Genomic DNA, 23,584 nt, shown 5'->3' with positions numbered 1-23,584 from the left:
AGCCAATCTCTTTGACAAGTACATGTTGCAAAACGCTTGAGCACATTCTAACAACCCACCTAATGAAATTTGTGGAAGGAAAACAACATTTTGGGCAAAAATCAGCATGGTTTTCGACGAGTGCACTCGACAGTCACTATTCTCACTGAGGCTACTCATGAAATCTGTGAATGTACTGATGCGAAGGGTCAAATAGATATTATCTTTATCGATTTCCGCAAAGCATTCGATGGAATATCCCACAGAAAGCTGCTTATGAAGCTGTCTCGTTTTCAAAGTAATAGTCGGCTATTAAAATGGATAGAGGCATAATTGTCAGAAAGGGAACAATTTGCTTAATTAAATTCTCTTTGCAGTACTAATAAATCAGTTGGATCTGGCGTGTCGCAAGGGTCTGTTATAGGCCCTTTACTTTTCTCCATTTATATTAGTGATATGGGTGCAGGTCTCTCACCACAAATGGCCATACAAGTTACGCAGATTACACTATTGTCTTATGCTAAAATATGCACTATTAATGACCTACAGGAACTTAGTAACCATTTACAAAAGAGTAAATCTGTAGTGTGACGAGTGCTGAATGAAGCTGAGCGCATCAAAAATTGTTTGTATATGTATGGCGCGTAAAAAAGATCCGTAATACCTCGGGATTCATCTCACACATGATAATAACTGGTCGGTACATCTTGACCACATCTGTAATAAGGCCATGCGTAAACTTTGGTTATTACGACGAAAATTTCACAACGCTACCCCAGAGGTAAAAATAGTGGCTTACAACATTACTGTACTTCCTGTACGGACTTATGCAAGTAATTTGGGGAGCCGTACACTCAACAAAGCACATTAAAATGTGAGCGCGTACAAAATAAGGTATTGGTGTTCATCTTTAACACATACGCTAGAGCACAGTCCGTAACCGAACTTACAAGCAGAGCTGACCTCATGACTGTCAAGCAGAAAGTGCAGCTTAAGAGGCTGACATTGTTTTTTTCACGTATTAAGCGGGGACTGTAAAGTAGACTTAGAAAAACACATCACATCGCAGAATCTTGGTAACGACAAAGCGAAGCATTCAAAACCTATTAAGCCACTTAATTAAAGAAAGAATCATTGAAACATTCGTTCCTGGTTCGAAGTATAAGCGATTAGAACAACTTTCCACGATAGATAGTTGAATGTCCTGATTTACAAGCTTTTGAGAAGGCTGTTACCAATTACTTGTGAACGGTTGAGAATACACGTTATTGTTAGCTGTTTATCGGTTCAGTTGTTTGGCGCATCACTTTTTTTTTCAATATTCCTCTTTTTTTTTTTGGACCTATACAGCGACGTGACTTGTTACTTGTAACTAATGTGATTTATCGTTTTCGTACTTGATTATATATTGTGCCTGTTTATCCTGATTGCTTTTTATTGAATTCTATAAACATGTAATATCTTTAGTTTGTACACAACAGCAATGTAACCCCAACTCCTGTCTTGGCATGTACTGACAGCTTGAATAAATAAATAAATAAATAAATAAATAATACATCGCTCGCGGTGCGCACAATTACGCGCCCACCAAACCGGCTTATATAGGACGATATTTTGACCCACGCAGTGGGGCCAGTGAGAATACGTCTGTTCTACGTAAATAAACAATAAATAATAACATAACACTGTATAATATACAGTCGCTTCGTCGGTCTTCGTGGCACACAGACCTGCTAATACAGGAGTACGTTACACTCAATGGATCCACAATAGAGCTGAAGCACTTAATGTTTCGCAGCTCATCATAAGCATGGTCAAACCCCGTGAGGGTAGCGAAATAAGCGCTTGAAACAAAACTTTGTCGTACCTGGGATTCAAATTCATGTCTTCATGTACCCTTGGCAGCTGGACACCATAATAGCTGCGTGGCGCTTTGAAATCTGTGCAAGGTCTTTCGCAGAACTCACCCATCGACTCGCAAAGAGCGGTGAGACATTTGCTTGCATTTCCAAAGCAAGCAATACTGAGGGCATGAGGATTACATTATGTTCATCGCATGGAACACGTTTTCGAGATGATGGCGGCGTACTGGTATGACATACTTCGTCGTCATGGTAATGAAATCAGCGTTGATGGCGGAAACGAGACTTATGCTACAACGATGACGATTAGGCTCACACATGGCATATACGCAGGATGGAGGATGCGCCAAGAATCAGGTGGTTTGCGAAAAATAACGCCGAAATCATCGACAGTGTCGCAGCCAACAACGACGTCGCCACGATTGCACCAAATTTTTTTTTTTTCTACGTAGTAGCTGACACCCTTCGCAAAGGCCAAGTGCTCTTTACATCCGCGGTGCAAATGTAGAGGGAACTTGCACCTAAATCCCGTAGGTGGCACTGCATCATTTCACTGGTGACATCCGTTGTAGAATCCTTGTTTCTTTTAGGGGTTTAATTCCAAAGCAACTCACCCAAGCTGAAAAGCGAGAATACTTTACCACAGCAACTCACCGATCCGTTGGACTTTTCTGTATTATTATTATTATTATTATTATTATTATTATTGTTGTTGTTGTTGTTGTTGTTGTTGTTGTTGTTGTTGTTGTTGTTGTTGTTGTTGTTGTTCAGATAACCTTGCTAATTCTTCTGGTATACTCACTATCATTAACTATGCCAGTAAATAAAGTGAGAAAGTTCGAGTTATCACGGACCACATTATACGCGAAACTTTTTTTGCGGGAAGCAGGACACTGCAATATTCCTGTAAAAACTGCCACAGACGCTAGTGCAGAACAGCTGCGCGAAAATGTAAATAGAATAAATCTCCCTCTTACCCGTTTTGAAATCCGCCTCTTGCTAAAACAGCTGTCCTGTCGACTTAGCACAAACACCTGGTTTGCATGAAATAATGATGAAACCAAAGTGCTCAGAGATATTCTTTAGAGACCTTAACATTCAATTGTCCACTTAGTCGAAGTTGAGCGACGACAGAATTTTTGTAACTGTACTGTAGCGTCCGCAGCTTGGCCCACGATATAGGTGTTACTTTTTGCAAGTAATTCAATGTCTTGCTTATAGTCCGCAGTGTCATTGTGAAAACGCTGACGAAGACGTACAACGCCGCCTTCTCGAGTGTCTACGACGCGATATCGCGAGGCGAATACTAAAGGTTGATTTAACGGGGTTAGGCCGCCGACCGTTCACTTCGAAACAAAAAATAATTGGCCTCTATGGCCACCAATAGGGTTGCTGGAAAGAGCACTTGTGGCTTTTAAAATCTTTTTTTAGGAAAATACAAATATCTTAGGCTCATACTACGCGTTCGTGGCTAAGCCCGCTATTAGAATTTTAAATAGTACAGGTCGTGTATGTGTAGCTCACATTTAGTGCTCTTATATGTTGTTTGGGTCCTGTTATGTAGATATGTGTAGATACGTAAGCCGTCTCGTCTGCGCAAATCTAAGCATATGTGCGTGTTTTCAGACTCTCTTGTGCACTTTCACTTGTTTACGGAACTATGCGCTTCTCTGTTTTAGTATCGTTCTTAGACTCTCTTCTGTGCTTTCAATTGCCCTTCCGCGATGCTATTTGACTGTCTCCTATGCTTTCCGATGCTTTTTCTTTCGCGTTTTTTTTTTTTTTTGCTTGCCTTGTGAAGAGAAGTAGACTGCGCCATTGAAGGTGCCAGCCTCTTCTTTTATTTCATACCATTTAATAAAAGAAGGGGCGGGGGTGGGCGGAGCTTTCGTGTGTGCTGAGGGAAATCTGCGAGAGCGTGCTAGAGTTGATGATGATGATGATGATGATGATGATGATGATTACTATAATTATTATTGCCGCAGTAACTGGCATATACCCATCGTACACCTTGCAACCAAACTTAAATTGAGGTGCCAAATTTAGAATGGAATAAAAAAAGTTGAAAGACGCTTAGGATTACCTCTGACCAGCTGGCTTTCTCTAAAGTGCACCCAGTGCACGGTACATGGGCGTTCTTGCATTTCACACCCATTGGAATGCGTCCGCCGTGGCCGGCCCGCGTCCTCGGGCTTAGCAGCGCAAGAGTGTTGATGATAAGCTTTCGATTGCGTCGCAACTATGGGGCTCCTTAAAAAATCGGTATACTGCCTCTTTAAAGACAAGGATCGGCGGCAAAGTATCGAAACGAACGAACGAACGAAAGAAAGAAAGTAAGGAAAAAAAGGAAAAAGAATAAAGAAGAGCACATCTTTTGGATTCATTTCAGAACGAAAACAGAGGAGAAAATGTGAGCCCGGACCTTTGCCGATAGAAGTCTGGGCGGCATAAGAAATTTAGGTGCTCCGGGTGATAACGATTTGGGGCGAGAACATGGCAGCACAGCCTCGGTAATGTGACTTCAAACTTCTACGTTCACGCAACTTAGTGCTCCTGTATGAAATTATAGACGTTGGTGACGGAAAGCGGTCAGTCCTAATTTTGACAATTTATTACGGGGAATAAATTTTCGATACATACCCACTGGTGAACGCTCAAGTTGGAAGAAAGGAAACAATTGCACCTGCGCAGCAACTTCACTTTAAAACAGACATTGTTACTGTAATATATGAAGGGGCGCGCTTATGCTGTGTGTGCCAGACGGAACTTGAACGAAGGTGTGTGTTTCGACCTGCCATCCATTTAGTACGTGGAGGACTCTTCCATTAATGGATGAGGACTACGAAGTGTATGTACTACTCAGCATTGTGGGCAGACGTCAAGCGAACCCTTCGTTGCGGCGGCGTTATCTTTGTTAGTATGATTGTTAGTTTTTCATCCATTCACTCATTTCAGTATTACTATTTCTTCCTTTACTTTTTAGTGTATAACATGGAGAAATGAAGTAGCCGAGAATATATCCGCAGTAACTCATGTACAACAGAACAGAACGGACCCACAATAAACGGAGAAGACGCAGATGAGAAGGAAAAAAGGATCTACGCCAGCTTTGATTCATTTAGTTTACTTCGCTGAGCAACCCTGCAATGAAAGCACAAAGTGATTTCGTACTCATGCGTCTTGAGAAAGAGTGAAGCCACAACATTTTTTGGGGGGTGAGGGGGATGTGGAGGTTGTGGGGAGGGGGGGGGCAGCTAAATTTGCAGCTTTCTGTAATGGGTTCACCTACGCTTCGCAGTAAGAGTTGCACGCTGCCGTTTACATTTAGATAGCCGGAAATTTCGTTGGCTGAACGCATTCTTACCTTTTTTTTAATATACCTTGAATTTGAAAAAGCGAAGCAAAACAAATGTGACGGACAAGCGCGCAATTCCTGACACAGCTTTCAGAATGTTGCCAGGCTCTTACGAATACGTGTGCATCGCCTTTCGCATTGAACTAGTTCACTGGCGAGCATGAATGTTGCGGCCCCTTTGAACTTGGTCTCGACGAACATTCGCGGGTTCCCGATAGAAGCGCGTATGCTTTATCTGATGAGAAAGCGCACCGTGGGATCAGAAACACGGGGATACGGCGTTATAGCTGGCTGTCTTTTGTTCAGTCTTTGATATTCCTCGGTCGATTCGCGAGAGCCTTAACCGAAGGTACTTTTCAAGAGCAGCGCCGAGCGGTACTGTCCCGTCCTTTTACAAGATAGCATGCCGTTATGAACTCGTGGCACTGAAGGGCGGCTCAAGAAAAAAGGACATTTCCTATACATACGCGTCTCTTCGTAAACTTACATGTAAATGCTCGCTATGAAACTACGCTTGTGCGGACGCAGCGCAGTAAGGTGCACACGGTATTGACTCTAATGTTCTAGTGCTGGTTGGGCTCCGGGCCGAAACTATAGGCATTGAATGCGGCAAGGCCCGTGTTTCACGGTCTAATGGCAACCATTTTTCTCCTTTTATTTCTTACTGACGTAGCACCATCCTCTTCTGCATTTGCCCGTGTACCTTAACTGTGATGGTATCATCGACTATTTTACTCTGATATCTGATATCGTTTCCCTCGTCTTGTTTGAACTGTTACTAGGGCCATATTTTTTTAAGAATGCTTCCTTCCACGTCATAGCATCCGTCCCGCCTGGCAGCTCATCCTGGCCATTGCGGGGGCGCAGCTTCATGCGAACCGATGACGAAAGGCGAAAGGAACGGAAAATGAACAATTTATGCATCACATGGCTCCTGGAATACATTTGCGAAATATTTGTGCCATTTTGTTGCTTACACAACTGAAGTCTTTCCGCGACTCTTTAATTGAGAAGGAGAGAGATAAAGCAAGGAGGCGCAGGGTGTACATATAGGGAAGTCAACCAGACTTTTTGATAATTTTATCATCTACCTGCGGTGGTACGTAGTGCAGCAGGCGGTGTTAGTCTGGCGTTCTCGACCAGCATTTGCTCCGCTTGAGCATCTCTTACGCTATTATCAGTACGAGCCTTTCACGAATCGTGGATCAATTCGGTGTCTCGGAGGAAAGTAACTAACAGGCGTAAAACGTTTTCCTGGTTTCTCCGAGCACTTGAGAGAACGCTACATGTTGAAAGCTCGCGTGTGGAAAACCCCTCCTCTGTAAGCTGCAAAAGTAGCGCCTTTGTTTGTTCTTCCAACTGCGTCTAGAACCAGACGAAGTGCTCCACATCGCCAATCTCACCATATGAGGCACAAAGTGGGGAAGTGGACGGTCCGGTCTTAAATAACCGTGCCTATCTCTGTGCAGAGTCAGTTCTAATGGATAGCCTGTTTGCGAGTAAGTGCTTTGGCCACACAGGGTTGGTATGGAGCCTTCTGGAGCGTCCAAAAGGATTAAGCCCCTTTTGTACTTCAGATTCTTCGGGGCTGCAAGTTTTGTATATAACTACAAGTAGCGTATACTTTTGCAGTAACTGGAGAACTAGCAAAAGAAGTTTTTTTTTTTTTTTTGACGAAGCCTCTAGTTGCTTAAAATGGTGCCAAAAGGTAAAAGTGGTTATGTTTTTCGGGAGAAAGAAGCATAAAATTATTGCAGTCCCGACGAATGTATATTCTCTTCCGCGTAGCAAATAAATAAATAAAGTGAAACAGGAATAAATCTAAAAATCTAAAGTAAATAAAGAAAGAGGGGCCGCACTGTTTTTATCAAGACATTCCCTGTATGCCGTGAACAGTTTTCTAATTGATTACATTGAACTGTGGCAGAACTAGGGGCCAGTGCTCTGTCGCAGCCAGCGAGCAGCCGCTGACTTCAATGTTATGGCAAAAGTTCTGCAATGCCAGCTCAAAACGGGCCTTTTGCCAATATGAGGCCTGGCCGTCAAACGTTCTCTTTGTTTGGGCGCTAACGCCGAAGATGATGTAGAAATTCACAGTTACCTTCTTCAATAGCGAGATACAGAGGTAAATAGACAGAAGCGAATTTCAAAACATTTTCACGGTGAATTCACTATGTGAAATATTTTCATAGCGGATTGGCCTTTATGCAGCTCTGGAAGCAAAATTTTCGTACGAATTTTTATTCCCTCCTGTTTTGTCAATTTCGTATACCTGCAATGGTGGCTCAGTGGCTGTGGCCTTGTGCAGCTGAGGACGTGGGTTTGATTACCGGTCGCAGCCGTCGCATTTCGATGGGGGCGGAATGCAAAGCTCTCATCTTTGGGTGCTTTGGGTGCACGTCAAAAGAAACACAGGCGGTCAAAGTCAAGCATGAGCCCTCCGCCCACGACCTTCCTCATAACCCACTGCGCAGTTCCGGGACGTTGACAGCCACATTTTATTAATTTCGTACCATCAGCCTCGCAGAGTGGCCAATGCCGGCGATAGGGGGTGGGCGTTGCTTCGTGTGTCCTTATGTGCCAGAGCTAATGACGAAAGGCGAAAAAAAGAAAAGGAATGATGAAAAGTATAAGCTGCAAAATAATAATACAAAATGCAGTCCCTGAAGCCTCATTTTGTTACGATTCGTTTCGTCGTCTGTTCCTGTCGCCTGAGCAAAACGCTTCAAATGATATGTTTCTTGAACCCAGGTAGTTGTTGGAAATTGAACTCGACAGTAAAAGAAAGCAGCCATTATCTAGAAAGACGGATCAATTTATGCGTGACAATTTAGAAGTCAGGTCAACAAGTCATGAAAATTTTTATTCTGGTAAAAGCGACGCAGCGTTTGAAAACTGCTTCCCTGACCACTGTCTTCAGTGCGACCTATCGTTCCGAGACCTCTTCAGTGCCGTAATTCTTGGAATATCGGCCATGTCAGCGGTATATGCGAAAATTCGACCACATGCCCAAAAAGCTCTGAACAGCAAAGCGCTGATGTTTGCCGTGTGGCTGACTGTCTGTGTGCCAATTGCTCTGGTCCGCACGAAGCATCATCGAAACACAGCCGGATAGACAAGACAGCGATGAAAGTCCTCAAACAAATGGTGAGAACCAGCTCAACACACGAGTAGGCCGCCGCCAAATTGCGATGGCGTCGTTCACACCGAAGACGGTCTCCGTCTACTGAGGATACTGATAGCGTCGTAAGAAAGACGCCACTTTCTGCAGCTGGTGCTCTTAAGCCGGCCGCCTGCACTGTCAAAGCGGTGTCTGGTGACGCAATGAATACGTCTACTGCAAACGACTGGCCTGCACTTCAGGTAGTACGCCCTCCAGCAGAATGACCCACGGTGGCCTACCGACGCGCGAGTGACGGCACAGATCACGTGCAAGGTCAAGACAAACAAGTAATCTAAATTACAAGTCTCTAATGAAAGTCATTCGCGTTTGATAAATGACATTCAAGCACCATCTGCTCGAGGTGCACTACAACTGCTGGACAGCCTAGATCTGGTTCTTGCGAGCCTTGAATAGCAAACACAATGGCTTTACTGCCTCAGTCATTCCTCAGACAACTCAAGGAAGCGCCCATTTTGTAGTGGAATGCCCGTGGACTGAAATCCCGTATTTCTGATTCTCGCCAATAAGTTTTCACCAATTGACTTCGCATTCTTGTTGTCTCTGAACCGAACATAGAGAAACCCGTCCGGATATCAGGCTATGAACCTTATGTGTCATCAACTGGCAATGACATTAGCAAAGTTACTATCTACATACGGTGCGAACTGACTTATGTTTTTCATCCAGAGCGTCGCCCTCACGTATTCAGTATGGCTGACTGTGAAAAAACAAAAACTTGCGTTTACTCTTGTGGGCGCTTACCTTTCTTCATGAAGTCGTTTCGACAGACAGAGACTAAGAGACATTTTAGCTACGACTCCTGGTTTGTGGGTTGTTGCTGAGGACTTTAATGCCCATCATTTGCTTTGGGGAAGTAGCAAGGTAAATACCCTAGAAATACCCTAGAAAATATCTACAGAGATTCCACAGCCACCTTAATTCTACACAAGAAAAGTAGAAAGATACCTCTAAAGAAAGGGGTCAGACAAGGAGACACAATCTCTACAATGCTATTCATTGCGTGCTTAGCAGAAGTATTCAAGCAATTAAACTGGGAAGGCTTAGGAGTACAGATCAACGGCGAATACCTCAACAACCTTCGGTTTGCCGATGGCATTGTTTTATTCAGCAACAATGCAGACGAGTTACAACAAATGATTGAGTACCTTAACAGGGAGAGTGTAAGAGTGGGACTGAAGATTAATATGCAGAAGACAAAGATAATGATAAATAACCTGGCAAGGGAACAAGAGTTCAACATCGCTAGTCAGCCTCCAGAATCTGTGGACGAGCATTTTTACCTAGGCCAACTAATCACAGGGAACCCGGACCATGAGAAGGAAATTCACAGAAGAATAAAAATGGGTTCGATCGCATAGGGCAGACATCGTGAGCTGCTGAATAGGAGCTTACCGTTATCATTGAAAAGGAAAGTATACAATCAGTGCATTTTACCGGTGCTGACATACGGCGCAGAGACTTGGAGGCTGACAAAGAAGCTTGAGAACAAGTTAAGGACCGCGCAAAGAGCGATGGAACGAAGAATGCTAGACATAACTTAAAGAGACAGAAAGAGAGCAGTTTGGATCGGAGAGCAAACGGGCATAGACGATATTCTAATAGACATTAAGAGAAAAAATGGCGCTGGGCAGGTCATGTAATGCGCAGACTAGATAACTGTTGGACCATTAGGGTAATAGAATGGGTACCAAGAGAAGGGAAGCGCAGTAGAGGACGGCAGAAGACTAGATGGAGTAACGAAATTAGGAAACTTGCGGGTGCTATTTCGAATCGGTTGGCACAGGACAGGGGTAATTGGAGATAGCAGGGAGAGGCCTCCGTCCTGCAGTGGACCTGAATATGATGATGATGATGATGATGATGATGATGATGATGAAGGTAAATTCCAAAGGAAGAAGCCCAGTTTCCTTTGCTTGTGACCATGAACTTTGCTGTCTTAACGATAGCACCCCCATGTTTCTGTGCGGCCAGACGTACAGCAGCTGTTTAGACTTGGCTTTTGTCTCACGATGTCTTACTGGCAGCATCCAAAGGTTCGCAGATATAGAAACCAATGGAAGCGACCACATTCCTACCTACTCGAATATAAAGGGCCTAGCCAAATCGACTTCGTCAAATCTTCAACAAATAATAGATTGCTCCGTCTTTAAATCACTAATGGAAGACGTATGCCACGAAGGCTTTTCGTCCACACTCCAAGTTCAGATCGCCAAGACCATGCCGGATGCTATGCGGTCAATTTGGCCTTGGCGAAATACGCGAATTTTGAAGCCAGAGATACTGCACCTCGAGGCAACCCGTTGACGAGCGAACGGACGATGCAGACGGATGAACCAGTTTTCGACCTTAGAGAGGCCAGATGCATTGAAAAGAGAATTCAGTGTCGCATTGCTGTGCTGCAAATTCAATGCTTGAAATCTTTTTGTGAGTCTCTCAATTCGCGTAAACCCTTGTCGTTTGTCTGGAGACCAGTCCGTGGACTTTGAACAGCCCCTGGACAGCGCTGTCCATTTAAATCTCCAACCCTCTGTCAAGGACGTCGAGAAGTCGGCGTAGCAGAAGATTACTGCGCAAGTATCGCGGTCCCAACGTTTCAGCCTTATACGCCTATTCCTTTCGTCACCACTGGCTCCTAAGATCTGCGTATGGACGCTCCTTTCTCCACTGAAGAACTGGAAGCAGCACTCGCTGGGTGCCGGCGTTCTTCGTCATCACGATCCGACGTACGGTACCAGATACTCTGCGCTTGAAAACCTTGATAAAGAGGCCGGATATGCACCTCTTGGCCTATGCAATGCGTCATGGCGTGACGGCTTGGCACCTACCACGTGGAAATCTAGTCTCCTTGTCGTACTCCTCAAGTCTGGAAAACCTCCCTTGGAATTGGCATCTTATCATCCAATAGCACTTGCGAGCTGTGTTGGCAAGGTAAAGGAAGGAATGATCCTGACATGGGGCGCTGTAACGTTAAGCTATTCCAAAATGTTCTGTTCCAATTCTGCAATCAGCCCTCGGAGATTGGTCAAAAGCTTTTCTGGACCACCCCCACTTTGCCTGTCGGTCACGCGACGTCACAAAAACCGCGATAACTCCCCATCTGATACGACTTGTACACACTGATTATGCATGACTGGATCGAACAAAAGGAAAACAGTTATATCTGATTCTACGCGTTTTCGCCAATAGACTTCGTCAGAAAAACCGCGAAAACTCACCGCGTCAAAGTGACGCGCACGCGTTAAAGATGCATTAATATGCCGAACAAAACTGAATTTTCTTCGGAATAGCCGCAGGCTGCCCCGTTCCGAAAGGAATAAAAGATGGCTGCCGCCGATTGCTCAGGCAGTGGCTACTCGCACCTGCCTGGGAGCTTGGGTTTATTTGCGTACAACGAAACTTTTTTGCGTGGCAGTGTAACGTTTTCGAGCACTTTCATCACGTTTACGACTTCGCTCTGCCGACTCTTCTTTGCTGAGAATCCGTTTTAGCGGCATTCTTAACCTTCCGTTGCATGCCGCCGCGATTTTCTACCAGCCACCGCAAGCTATAAGTAAGGGAAAGCGGACCAATCGCCGACGCCGGCACCACCCTCTTCATCCGGTTATCAATTTTCAGTGCACTGGCTCGGCCCCATCGAATTCCTCTACACTTGAGCGTGCACCTCGCCTCTTGTCAGCCAACTAGATAAGACAAGCCGCTCAGTGTAGGCAATGTTATTCGTTTTTAAAGCGAACAAAAGTGACCTCCTATAATTGAGGAGAGGGTTTGATTGGTCTGTTCAGACAGCCCTGGGGGTGACCGCCCGATGTTTGCGTCGGCGGTTACGCAAATTTGACGTCGGGAAATTAAAATAAATACATATTGGAATAGTTTTACGTTATAGGGCCATGGTTAGAATGGTACTTGGAATTTTACTTCATGTATCCATAGACAGCGGCTAGCTTTGGACGCAGACGCTCGTGAATAAATAGCGTTATAGGCCTTGTAACGTCAGTGCAGCACCAGAAACACCTGAAACGAATCACTGTGGCCTGATTCCTTGATGTTAAAGGTGCCTACGACAATGTAGCTCATCACACAATTCTGGACGCCTTATAAGATGTTGGAATTGGTTGGTATATCATTCGCTGGATACACAGATATACAGCCATCTGAAGGAAAGATATTTCTTTATTTTTACTGAAGACTGACCAACGCAGTCTAGTTATGCCAGTCGTGGTGTACCACAAGGCGGAGTACCTAGCCCTACATTGTTCAGTCTGGTACTCGTTGGTATTGCCGATTCGTTGCCGCAAAACGTGCAGTCATGCATATATGCGGACGACATTTGCTTATGAGCTTCACGAGTGACTCGCGTACTAGCCAACGCACGACTTCAGGAGGCTTCAACGGCAGGTTCAACATATCTAATATGCCAAGGCTTGGAGCTTTCACCGGAGAAGTTTGCAACCATTGCTTTTGCTCACAAAGCGATGGCCCCGTACACTCTGCCGATCAATGGCCAAATTGTACCAAACAGACCAACGCATCAATTTCTTGGTGTCATTGCCGATAGAGAATTTTCTTGGAGATCTCACACGTTCGGCCGCTACGGTGGACCTTCTCGCGTTTCTCGGCGGGAAGTCCGGGGCGCTACATTGCCACCAATGTTGAAATTATATAACGCACTGTTTATGGGCTTTCTGCGGTACAGCTTACCTGTAGTGACAAAGAATTGCACAGAAAATATTTGCAGACTTCAGAGTATGCAATCCCAAGCACTTAGAACGCGTCTTGGTCTTCCAAAAAAAAAAAAACAACAAGTCATCGTTCGCGTCAGTGGCCAGTGCCTGAGATTATCCTATAACAGTCTACATTGCTACAAATGTCCTCAGAGCACACATCCGACACCTGACTCTGATTCCCGCACACCATCTTCCTCACCTGCCACCAAAGGGGCCACATTCAACATTTACCAAAAATATTGTAAGATATCAGTCCTACTTGCCAACACAATTCACGTCTGCTACACGAATGTCAGCACCATTGTGGTGTCTGCACCGGCCGGAAGTACAATTGACAATTCCGGGCATCAAAAATAAAGCTAGCGCGCCGCTGGAAGCTTCAAGCAAGGAACTTTAGAACACTTTTACAATGTGCACAGAATCTGGCAACATGTCTACAAAGGAGGGAGGGAGGGAAAACAAGATGAGAAAGGCAGAAGAGTTAAGCAGATTAAGTGTCCGGTTGGCTACACAGATGGTTCAGTAAAACTCAACAGCTCTGCCGCTGCAGTCACCATCCCGGCAAGATCTGAAGAAATCAAGTTGAAAACATCACGTGTCACAACAATGACGGGTGCAGAGCTTGGTTCACTCCGTGCTGCACTTGATTTTATTAACCAGGCCACCGCAACAAGTGATAGTTTTCTGTGATTCCAAGGCAGTGCTTCAAGGCATACAAAACCCAACGCGCCACAAACCCAATGAAGTACTGGCCTCAGAAATTCGACAGACATATCATCGCCGCCATGACAAGGAACACGACATAATCTTTCAATGGCTTCTGGGACACTGTAACATCAGCGGGAACAACCACGTCGATGAAGCCGCCGGATCTGCCCATGAAAGTAGTCAATGTGTTTTGATTCCGCTTTAGCGAACAGACGCTGCGGCGGGGCTGCGATTGATGCTCCATGAAAGTACGTTGCCCCTGTGGGAACCCAACATTTTCACCATGAGTCGTCTATGTTCGTTGTCTCCGGATATACAGATACATCTACCACCTAGGTTACCACGACGTGAACAGACCATGCTGCCCGCGCTATAGTGCCTGAGAGGCAAGTGCTGTGCAGAGTGCTGGACCAACTGGACAATCGTCCGCTATCAGACTAAATGTTCGAGGCCAGTGCTGCCAAAAAAAACTCCGCGTAGAAGGCTTTATTTGTACTACTATGGTTCCTGCAGTAAGACTGTAAGAACGCCGACCACTGCCGCTCGATGGTGCACGTGGTTTGTTCGTGCTCGTCTCTCTTTTTTCGCTTTCTTTCCTTCTCCCCTTCCGCTCTCTATTTTTTTATCACCCCTACTCCTTCCCCCCGCGCGGGGTAGCATGTCGGAACTACGTCTTGTTAACTTCCCTGCCTTTCTATGTATCATTTCTCTCTCTCTCTCTCCTCGTGGAAAATAGGACAGCGCCAGAAATCGGGGGACCAAACCATGCGGAACATAGTCGACCTAGCTTTCTATTTTGTGTTGCTGTTGATACGTCTAAACAGCAACAACAACAATAACAACAACAACAATAATAATAACAATAATAATAATAATAATAATAATAATAATTATTATTATTATTATTATTATTATTATTATTATTATTATTATTATTATTATTATTATTATTATTATTATTATTATTATTATAGCCACGCATAGCTGCTCACAAAGTGAACATTATCCACACTTTCGCGGCCATGACACCGCAATGTAGAACTCAAAATCATACATACTCAGATGCAACCGCACATGTTAGCGCGTCTAATAACACAAACCACACACCCGAAGCACCTGCAGCAAATTATTTATGCCCGTAAATGCAACTTTAAAATGATATTTGCAGGGAGCAGGCCAATTGAAGAAATAACTTGGGTCCATCGCACAGCTAGAGGCACCGTGTCGCAGTGCCACAGCTGCGACACTTTCACCTGCTCTGTACCTGTGAAAGTGCCTATAAAAAAGGTGATGTTAAGCATGGGCCCTTATTAGGTGCCCAACCTATTTTCTCTCATAGAAGTTCATAAAAGACATGCGTCCGTATCACCATATCCAAGGAAAATGGGCGGACCCGCGGCCTTCGAATCAGGGGCGCCGGTCTATTGGGATAGCAAACGCATTAACAACGTATGCCCAATGTCAACATGCTCTTGCGAACAAGCTTCTAGAATATGGGACCGAATTCACAAAGCTTCTCTTTGATAAGTGCTCTTTGTCACTGGCCGGCAGCCTTCGCTAATAATATGTCCAGTATCAGGACTGGCTGCAATCTGCTGTTACGAACAATTCTAGCATAATAACTTTTCATGAATACTTGCCTGGGTTCTTACACGTCACGAACATGTTTTCGATGCAGCGCCATGCAAGATTCCAACGCTGGAACACGCATACGTGAATCTATCGACGCCTGAATCCCGGCTGGAGCACGGGCGCCGGCTCAGCGTCAGCTGCCACGAGCACTACGAGCTGGCTTATAATTCCACGCCGCCACGGTGCAACAACGGATCGTGGACGCATCTACCAATCTGCGCTCCAGGTGGGTTACCACCACTGCACACGCAAGTGTCCTGTGGCGGGACGAAAGAACCGCACAACAGTTCAGCAGAGCTTCGCGTTCGATATTAATTTGGAAGGGAGCACGAGTTGGTCGCCATGGCCTTGGTATTTATTTATTTATTTATTTATTTATTTATTTATTTATTTATTTATTTATTTATTTATTTACCCTCAGGGCCTTTCGGCATCAGAGAGAAGAGTGGGTTATACAACAAATAAGAAGGAAATAAATCATGAGCTTATACACAATATTTGCTAATTATACAATGTTAGCTGAAAGTATGATAAATGCAGTAATAGAACATGACATATAAAAGTAACATTAAACAAGAAAAAGGAAAACACCAACAGCAGTTCGTACAAATATTTGCTATTATACATTGTTAGCTGTGCTTTTCGAAAATTATCATTGTTATTAATGGAAACAATGTCAGAAGGAAGTTCATTCCAATCTTTCGACGTAAGTGGCAAAAATGAGTGTAAAAAGTGTGTCGTGTTACATGCACCAATTCTGACTTTATGATGATGATCAGTACGGTGAGATAAGTAATATGGTAGCGACATGAATTTCGGATGAAGTGTAGGGTGGTGATACAGCTTACGAAAAAATGAAAGGCGGGAAATTCTTCGACGTGTTGTTAGCGGTTCAACACTCAGATTCGATTTCATTGAAGAAACGCTCGCACCACGGTAGTAATTGCAAAGAATAAAACGAGTGGCGTTGTTTTGGATTAATTCAAGGGAATGTATTAGGTTTTCGTGGAAAGGGCCCCATATAGCTGCAGCGTATTCTAAGTAGTGTAAGCGTATAAAGTAGTAATTTTAAAGGAGAGGGAGCATGAGAAAAGTTACGGCGTAAGTATCCCAGCAAGCGGTTGGCTTGATTCGACGTGATGATTCCATGTTAATTTAGATGTTACATGCAGGCCTAAGTACTTATATGACTTAGTCGATTCTAAAGCAACGTTATTCAAGTAGTACACAGGCAGATTATCGTTAGATCGGGATACTCTCAGAAATGTGCACTTGTTAATATTGAGTTCCATTCGCCACAATCGGCAATCGGCATTATTAAGGCTTTCGAAAAATCTAAAAAGATGCAATCGGCAAGAGAAGAACAGTCAAGTATTTGGCGTAGTTTGTGAGTAAATGTTAATAATTGTGATTCACACAAGAATGATTTTAGAAAACCATGTTGTGATGGCGAAAAAATGAATTTGATTAAGGAAAATCCACAATTTTCGTAAAAATAATATGTTCTAGCAGTTTGCAGCAGGTACTGGTTAATGATATCGGGCGATAATTTGTAGGTGATGTTTTGCTGCCAGATTTATGCAAAGGAATTATTTTTCCTATTTTTCATTCTGATGGAACAGTAGATGTGTTGAGTGATTGTTGAAATATTTTGGTTATTATGATGGAACTATAAGAGCAGGTGTTTTTCAGAAATTTAGCACTGATGTTACCAAAGCCGGGTGACGATTGCATCTTCAATGAATCTATTAGTCGAATAACTCCGGGAACTTCAACAGTCACTGGAGGCATAATTAAGAAGTTATAGTCATTAAAGACAGGTAGTTCAATTTCAACTGTGCATGAGAAATTTTTAACAATGTTATTATTCAGGAGAGTTGCGCATAAGTTTTTCGGAACAGGGTTACCAGAGCAATTGTTAAGAGTGATAGATTCATCGGAAGCTGGATGTATGACGCGCCAAAATTTTTTTACGTTAGTTATCAGCATAGATGGTAATGTGGTTAATACTGCCACGGCCTCGACACAGCTGACAGCCACTCGGTGCGATTCGGTGCCACATGCTAGGCATGTTGGGTGGCTCCCAGAAGAAGAGAACGACGAAGGTGCCAGGACAGCGATATATAGAAAGATCTATAGCGTCGACCGAAGTCTCTTGTGGCTTTGTCTGTGACAAACTGGTGGAGGTGCTGGGTACGCGTCTATGTACTCTGACCCCCAGGAACTGGAAGCGGACAACCTACGCAAAAGCCGATGGCTTCAAAGACTGCCTCCGGAATACGGCCCGCAAGATCTGCCGAGGATGTCCACCACAACCGCAAGCCAGACACAGGAGACATATGGTATGGGACAGCCTCCTGCGTCGCTGGTTCTCCACACCTCACGCTGGCCGCGGCCGTTCCATGGTGAGCCTTTTGAGGACGTGGAAGACTGGCTCGATGACTTCGATCGTGTGGCAGACGTCAATTATTGGGACGAGCAGAAAAAGTTAAGGAACGTTTACTTCGCCCTAGAGGACTCTGCCCGAACATGGTTCGCTAACCACGAGCCATCCATCACCACCTGGCAAGAATTTCAACGGCAGATACGCGATACGTACAGCAGCCCCGCAAGAAAAGAGCGAGCAGAGCAAGCCCTTCAGAATAGGGTTCAAAGGCCGAACGAAAGCGTAGCCATGTTCGTAGAGGACATGTCGCGGCTTTTTAAGTGTGCTGACCCTGGCATGACAGAAGCGAAGAAAGTACGCCTGCTGATGCGTGCAGTGAGAGAACAGCTGTTTGCTGGACTGATGCGAAGGCCTCCAGCTACAGTAGCTGAGTTCGTCAGTGAGGCGACAACAATGGAGCGAGCCCTTCAGCAACGCTCCTCGGTCTACGATCGCTAAATCAGCCTGGGATCAGCATCTTCTCTCTCGTTGCCCTATGACACCGATGCGCTTCGAGAGCTTGTACGTAGTGTCGTGCGTGAGGAGCTCGATCGACTACAGGGAGTGCGATTTCAACCGACCGTAACATCCCTCACAGATATCGTCCGTGAAGAAGTCCGCCAGGCGGCACAGCCATTCGTGCAAACCAGACCTGAAGCCACCCCCGTACTGACTTATGCGCAAGCAGTGAGGCTACCTGCGCAACCCGGGAACCATCGTAACCCGCCTTCTTCTGAAGAACCACTGTGCCACCTCCAGGGCCAAGCTTCACGTACAAATATGTACGGGTCCACGAGCCCCAGAGTCAATACGCGAAAGTCAGACGTGTGGCGCACACCTGACTATCAGCCACTCTGCTTCCACTGTGGCGAAGCGGGCCACTTGTACCGTGCCTGCTACTACCGGAGAATAGGACTCCAGGGCTATCACCCTGGCGCTCGTCGCCCACGTGAGGGAGAGCGCCCGCGAGAAATCCAGCAATATCTGGCCAGTCAACCTTCCTCGCCATACGCGCAGTTCCCACCGGTTGAACAGTCCCTGCCAACGACCCGATCTCCGTCTCCACAGAGGCGCCAGTCACGATCACCACCTCCTCGACGATTGGCGTCACCTAGCCGCTACACTACGTTCTCCGCTTCCGTGGGCAACCGGCCCACAAGCCCAAGTCGGGGAAACTAAGAACAGCGACCTCCGGGGGTGGGGCCGCTGTCCAACGCACTTCGAAAGATCCTCCGCTGTGACACCCCGACTACGGCGTCGACGACGACGACGACGATAACGACGACAACAACGACGACTGCGTACCTTCGACACCTTCCTTCGAAAACCGTGAACATGTTTCAGCCGACATACTCGTTTCTGTAGATAACCACCCGGTAACCGCTCTTGTCGATACTGGTGCCGATTATTCTGTCATGAGCGGACAGCTTGTTACTGCACTTCGCAAGGTGACGACACCGTGGCCAGGACCTAAGCTCCGTACAGCCGGCGGTCATGTTCTCACGCCGATCGGCAAATGCACTGCGAGGGTACAAATTTGTGAGGTCACATTTGTCGGTTCATTTAATATACTGGCAGAGTGCTCTAGGCAGGTCATACTCGGCATGGACTTTCTTCGGGAGTACGGCGCAATCATAAACCTTCGCAAGTTGCTTGTCACTTTTTCCAGCGAACACGCAACTCATTCAAACGACTCCCACCCACAGTCCACGGTGTTACGCGTTTCGGGTGAATGCTCGACTTTACCACCCCGAAGTAGTGCGTTGATCACCGTAGAAACAGACGATGATCCTCCCCATCTCGGAATCGCTGAAGGCAATCTGTCAGTCTTGTTGGCTCGACAGGTTTGCGTAGCCCGCGGCATCTTGCAGCTGTCGTCACGGACTGCTCAGATTTTAGTGACTAATTTCAGTCGTGAATACCAGCACTTCGCCCCACGAACTGCCATCGCCTATTTGGAGCCAGTCAGTGACTTTCCCGCTTGTTTAACTGTAGGACACAATGATGGAGATTCTAACTGTGAGGTACCAGCCAACAGCAATATTGATGTGAATTCTAGATTATCAGGTGAACAACAGGCTAGCATTTGAAGCCTTTTACAGTCTTTTGCGGACTGTTTCGCTTCAACATCGAAGGTCAACCAAACGCCTATTGCGAAACACAGAATTATTACAAATCCCTATGAAAGACCCGTGCGCCAACGTGCCTACCGTGTTTCTCGTAAAGAGCAAGACGCCATCCGAAATCAAGTCCAACAAATGCTTACCGACGATATCATACAGCCCTCCACCAGTCCATGGGCGTCGCCTGTGGTTCTGGTGAAAAAGAAAGACGGCACACTGCGTTTTTGCGTTGACTATCGCAAGCTTAACAACGTTACGAAGAAGGACGTTTATCCCCTTCCCCGCATCGACGACTCTTTGGACCGCCTTCGACATGCTCGATACTTCTCGTCGATGGACCTTCGCAGCGGCTACTGGCAAATAGAGGTTGATGAGCGTGACCGTGAGAAAACCGCAATTATTACGCCTGACGGACTTTACGAATTCAAGGTCCTTCCTTTCGGATTGTGCTCTGCGCCTGCTACTTTTCAGCGCATGATGGACACGGTTCTATCAGGTCTCAAGTGGCAGTCATGCCTTGTCTATTTAGATGATATCGTTGTGTTTTCAGGAACATTTGAGCAGCACCTCCAGCGCTTACAAGCAGTTCTTGACGCAATTCGTACTGCTGGCCTGTCTTTAAAGCCTGAAAAATGCCATTTCGGGTATGATGAACTCAAATTTTTAGGCCATGTCGTCAGCTACGAGGGCATTCGACCAGACCCCGACAAAACCATTGCTGTTGCTTCGTTTCCAACACCTTCGAACAAACACGAACTCCGCCGTTTTCTAGGGCTTTGCACATATTATCGACGCTTCGTGGCAAACTTTTCATGGATAGCCGAACCCTTGCAGCGGCTGACTAAGGATAATGTTCCGTTTGTCTGGGAGCAGGACCAACAAGAGGCCTTCTGTGAACTCCAGAATCGTCTGCGCACACCTCCTGTTCTAGGACACTTTGACGAAGACAGTGACACCGAGTTGCACACGGATGCCAGCAACGTTGGCCTTGGTGCCGTCCTCGTACAGTGGCAAGATAGAGCCGAACGCGTCATTGCTTACGCAAGCCGCACTTTGTCTCCAGCTGAAAGTAACTATTCCACTACGGAGAAGGAATGCTAGGCCGTTGTGTGGGCAATTGCTAAGTTCCGACCATATTTGTACGGCCGATCGTTTCGAGTTGTGACAGATCACCATTCATTGTGCTGGCTCGCCAATCTGAAGGATCCATCTGGCCGTCTTGCACGCTGGAGTCTTCGCTTGCAAGAATACCATATGACGATAGTGTTCAAGTCCGGGCGTAAACACACCGACGCCGACTGCCTGTCACGTGCTCCACTTCAACCGTCGCCATGCGAGTTTGATGAAGAGGACGCATTTCTGTCCATTATCTCAGTATCAGACATCAGCAAGCAACAGCGCGATGATTCAGAACTCCGGCCTCTCATCGACTACCTTGAGAACCGTCTACCAGAGCCGCCTCGTATGTTCATCCGCAAGTTATCCTCGTTTTTTCTCCGCGATGGCGTTCTCTACAAATTGGGTTTTCACTCGACCGCAACCGCCTGCCTCCTTGTAGTGCCTTCTTCACTACGTGACGACATCCTGCGGGCCTCTCACGACGATCCATCTTCGGGCCACTTGGGATTCGCACGGACGTTTTCACGCATACGCCAAAAGTACTTCTGGCCTAACCTTCGCCGTGACGTAAAGCAATACGTGAAGACATGCCGCGACTGCCAGAGACGCAAGACACCACCCGTGCGTCCCGCTGGTCTTCTCCATCCCGTGGATCCTCCACGGATCCCTTTTCAGCAGGTTGGCATAGATTTGCTTGGACCATTCCCCACGTCGAGGGCTGGTAACCGTTGGATTGCTGTTGCCACAGACTACCTTACACGTTACATTGAAACCCGAGCTCTCCCACGAGGCACTGCAAATGATATTGCGACCTTCTTTGTACATGGTATCGTACTCCACCACGGTGCTCCAAGAGTGGTTATAACCGACCGGGGCACAGCATTTACAGCGCAGCTCACAGAAGATATCATGCTTCTCAGTGGTACCGTTCACCGCAAAGCCACTGCTTACCATCCCCAGACGAATGGGCTCACAGAAAGACTAAACAAAACGATCGCTGATATGATTTCCATGTATGTTGACGTCGACCACAAAAACTGGGACGACGTTCTCCCATATGTTACGTTTGCATATAATACTGCCGTTCAAGAAACTACCGGCTTCACCCCTTTTCGCTTGGTGCACGGCCGGGAAGCTGTCACAACGTTGGACGCAATGCTCTTACCCACCTACTGTTCTAATGTTGTCAATGATGCTGCCGAATTCGCTCGATGCGCCGAAGAGGCACGCCAGCTCGCACGAATGCGTATCCGCTACCAACAACACAATGACGCCGACCGATACAATCTTCGTCACCGTGACGTCACTTATCGACCCGGTGACAAAGTATGGGTGTGGACACCGATCCGCCAGCGTGGTCGGTCGGAGAAACTTTTGCGCCGCTACTTTGGACCTTATCGGATCGTTCAACGACTCGGCGACGTCACATACGAAGTGATTCCTGAAGGAGAAGGCACCGCTCACCGTCCCCGACGCCCAAGCCTGTCCGATGTCGTTCACGTCTCTAGATTGAAGTTATACCACTCCCGCTGAACGCAAAGTCCCACACCTCTCTCACCATCTACGTCTCTCTTAACAGCATCCCCGTGGCAATCTCCAGTGCATCAATGTTCCGCATCGAGACGATGCTTCTAGGGAGGGGGGTAATGCCACGGCCTCGACACAGCTGACAGCCACTCGGTGCGATTCGGTGCCACATGCTAGGCATGTTGGGTGGCTCCCAGAAGAAGAGAACGACGAAGGTGCCAGGACAGCGATATATAGAAAGATCTATAGCGTCGACCGAAGTCTCTTGTGGCTTTGTCTGTGACAATACGAATGTTTCTTTAGCGCATTTGAGTGCGGCTACATAGGTGTTAGCTGCTAATGTGTAGGCTTTCCAACGTGAGTCAGTGGGTGATTGCTTCGCGGAACGATACAGTCGTCTTTTTTTTTTTTTGGATAGTCGCTTTAAATAATTATTGTACCAAGGCGCCCGCGGGTTGCATGTTATAGTATGGGTTGGGATGTGTTTATTGATTAAGCGATTTACCTCTGCCGAAAACATATTCCAGTTTGAGTGCGCACTACGATTTTCAAAATCACTCAAGAATATGTTAAGAAATAGACTGAGTTCATTATGTATTGCTTCAAGGCGACGAGGAATCACCGGAATTTGAGACGGGCCCGTGCGGCACGCCGCAAGGATCCGTCATGTCACAATTACTCTTTAATTTAGTTCTACTCGGTCTACCCGAGAAATTAACAGAAATAGAAGGATTACATCACAGTCTCTACGCGGATGACATCACCCTCTGGGTTCCCGGGGGAGGATGTGACGGTCACGTCTAGCGAACGCTACAGGCAGGAGTAGATGCGGTTCAGAATTACTTCCGTGGAACGGGCCTCGAGTGCTCGGCTACCAAGTCCGAACTCTTACTCTACAAACCCACAAGGAGACGTCGTAAAACCCTGCGCGAAGAGGAACGGGAAT

At 46.2% G+C, this 23,584-nt stretch overlaps 1 protein-coding gene across 2 annotated transcripts in view; it reads left to right on the top strand.

The window, feature by feature from the left end:
• The window catches only part of Hasp (Hig-anchoring scaffold protein), an 865,621-nt gene that overhangs the window by 647,631 nt on the left and 194,406 nt on the right, over positions 1 to 23,584 (top strand). For both annotated transcript variants that reach the window (XM_050196742.2, XM_050196741.2), the window contains exon 10: positions 15,491 to 15,670. In XM_050196742.2, coding sequence (XP_050052699.1) covers positions 15,491 to 15,670 — 180 coding nt within the window. The remainder of the gene's footprint in view (positions 1 to 15,490; positions 15,671 to 23,584) is intronic.

Source organism: Dermacentor andersoni, chromosome 1 (genome assembly GCF_023375885.2).
Source record: "Dermacentor andersoni chromosome 1, qqDerAnde1_hic_scaffold, whole genome shotgun sequence".
Classification (NCBI taxonomy): domain Eukaryota; kingdom Metazoa; phylum Arthropoda; class Arachnida; order Ixodida; family Ixodidae; genus Dermacentor; species Dermacentor andersoni.
The sequence above is the reverse complement of the archived record's forward strand: the minus strand, read 5'-3'. Positions and strand labels throughout refer to the sequence as shown.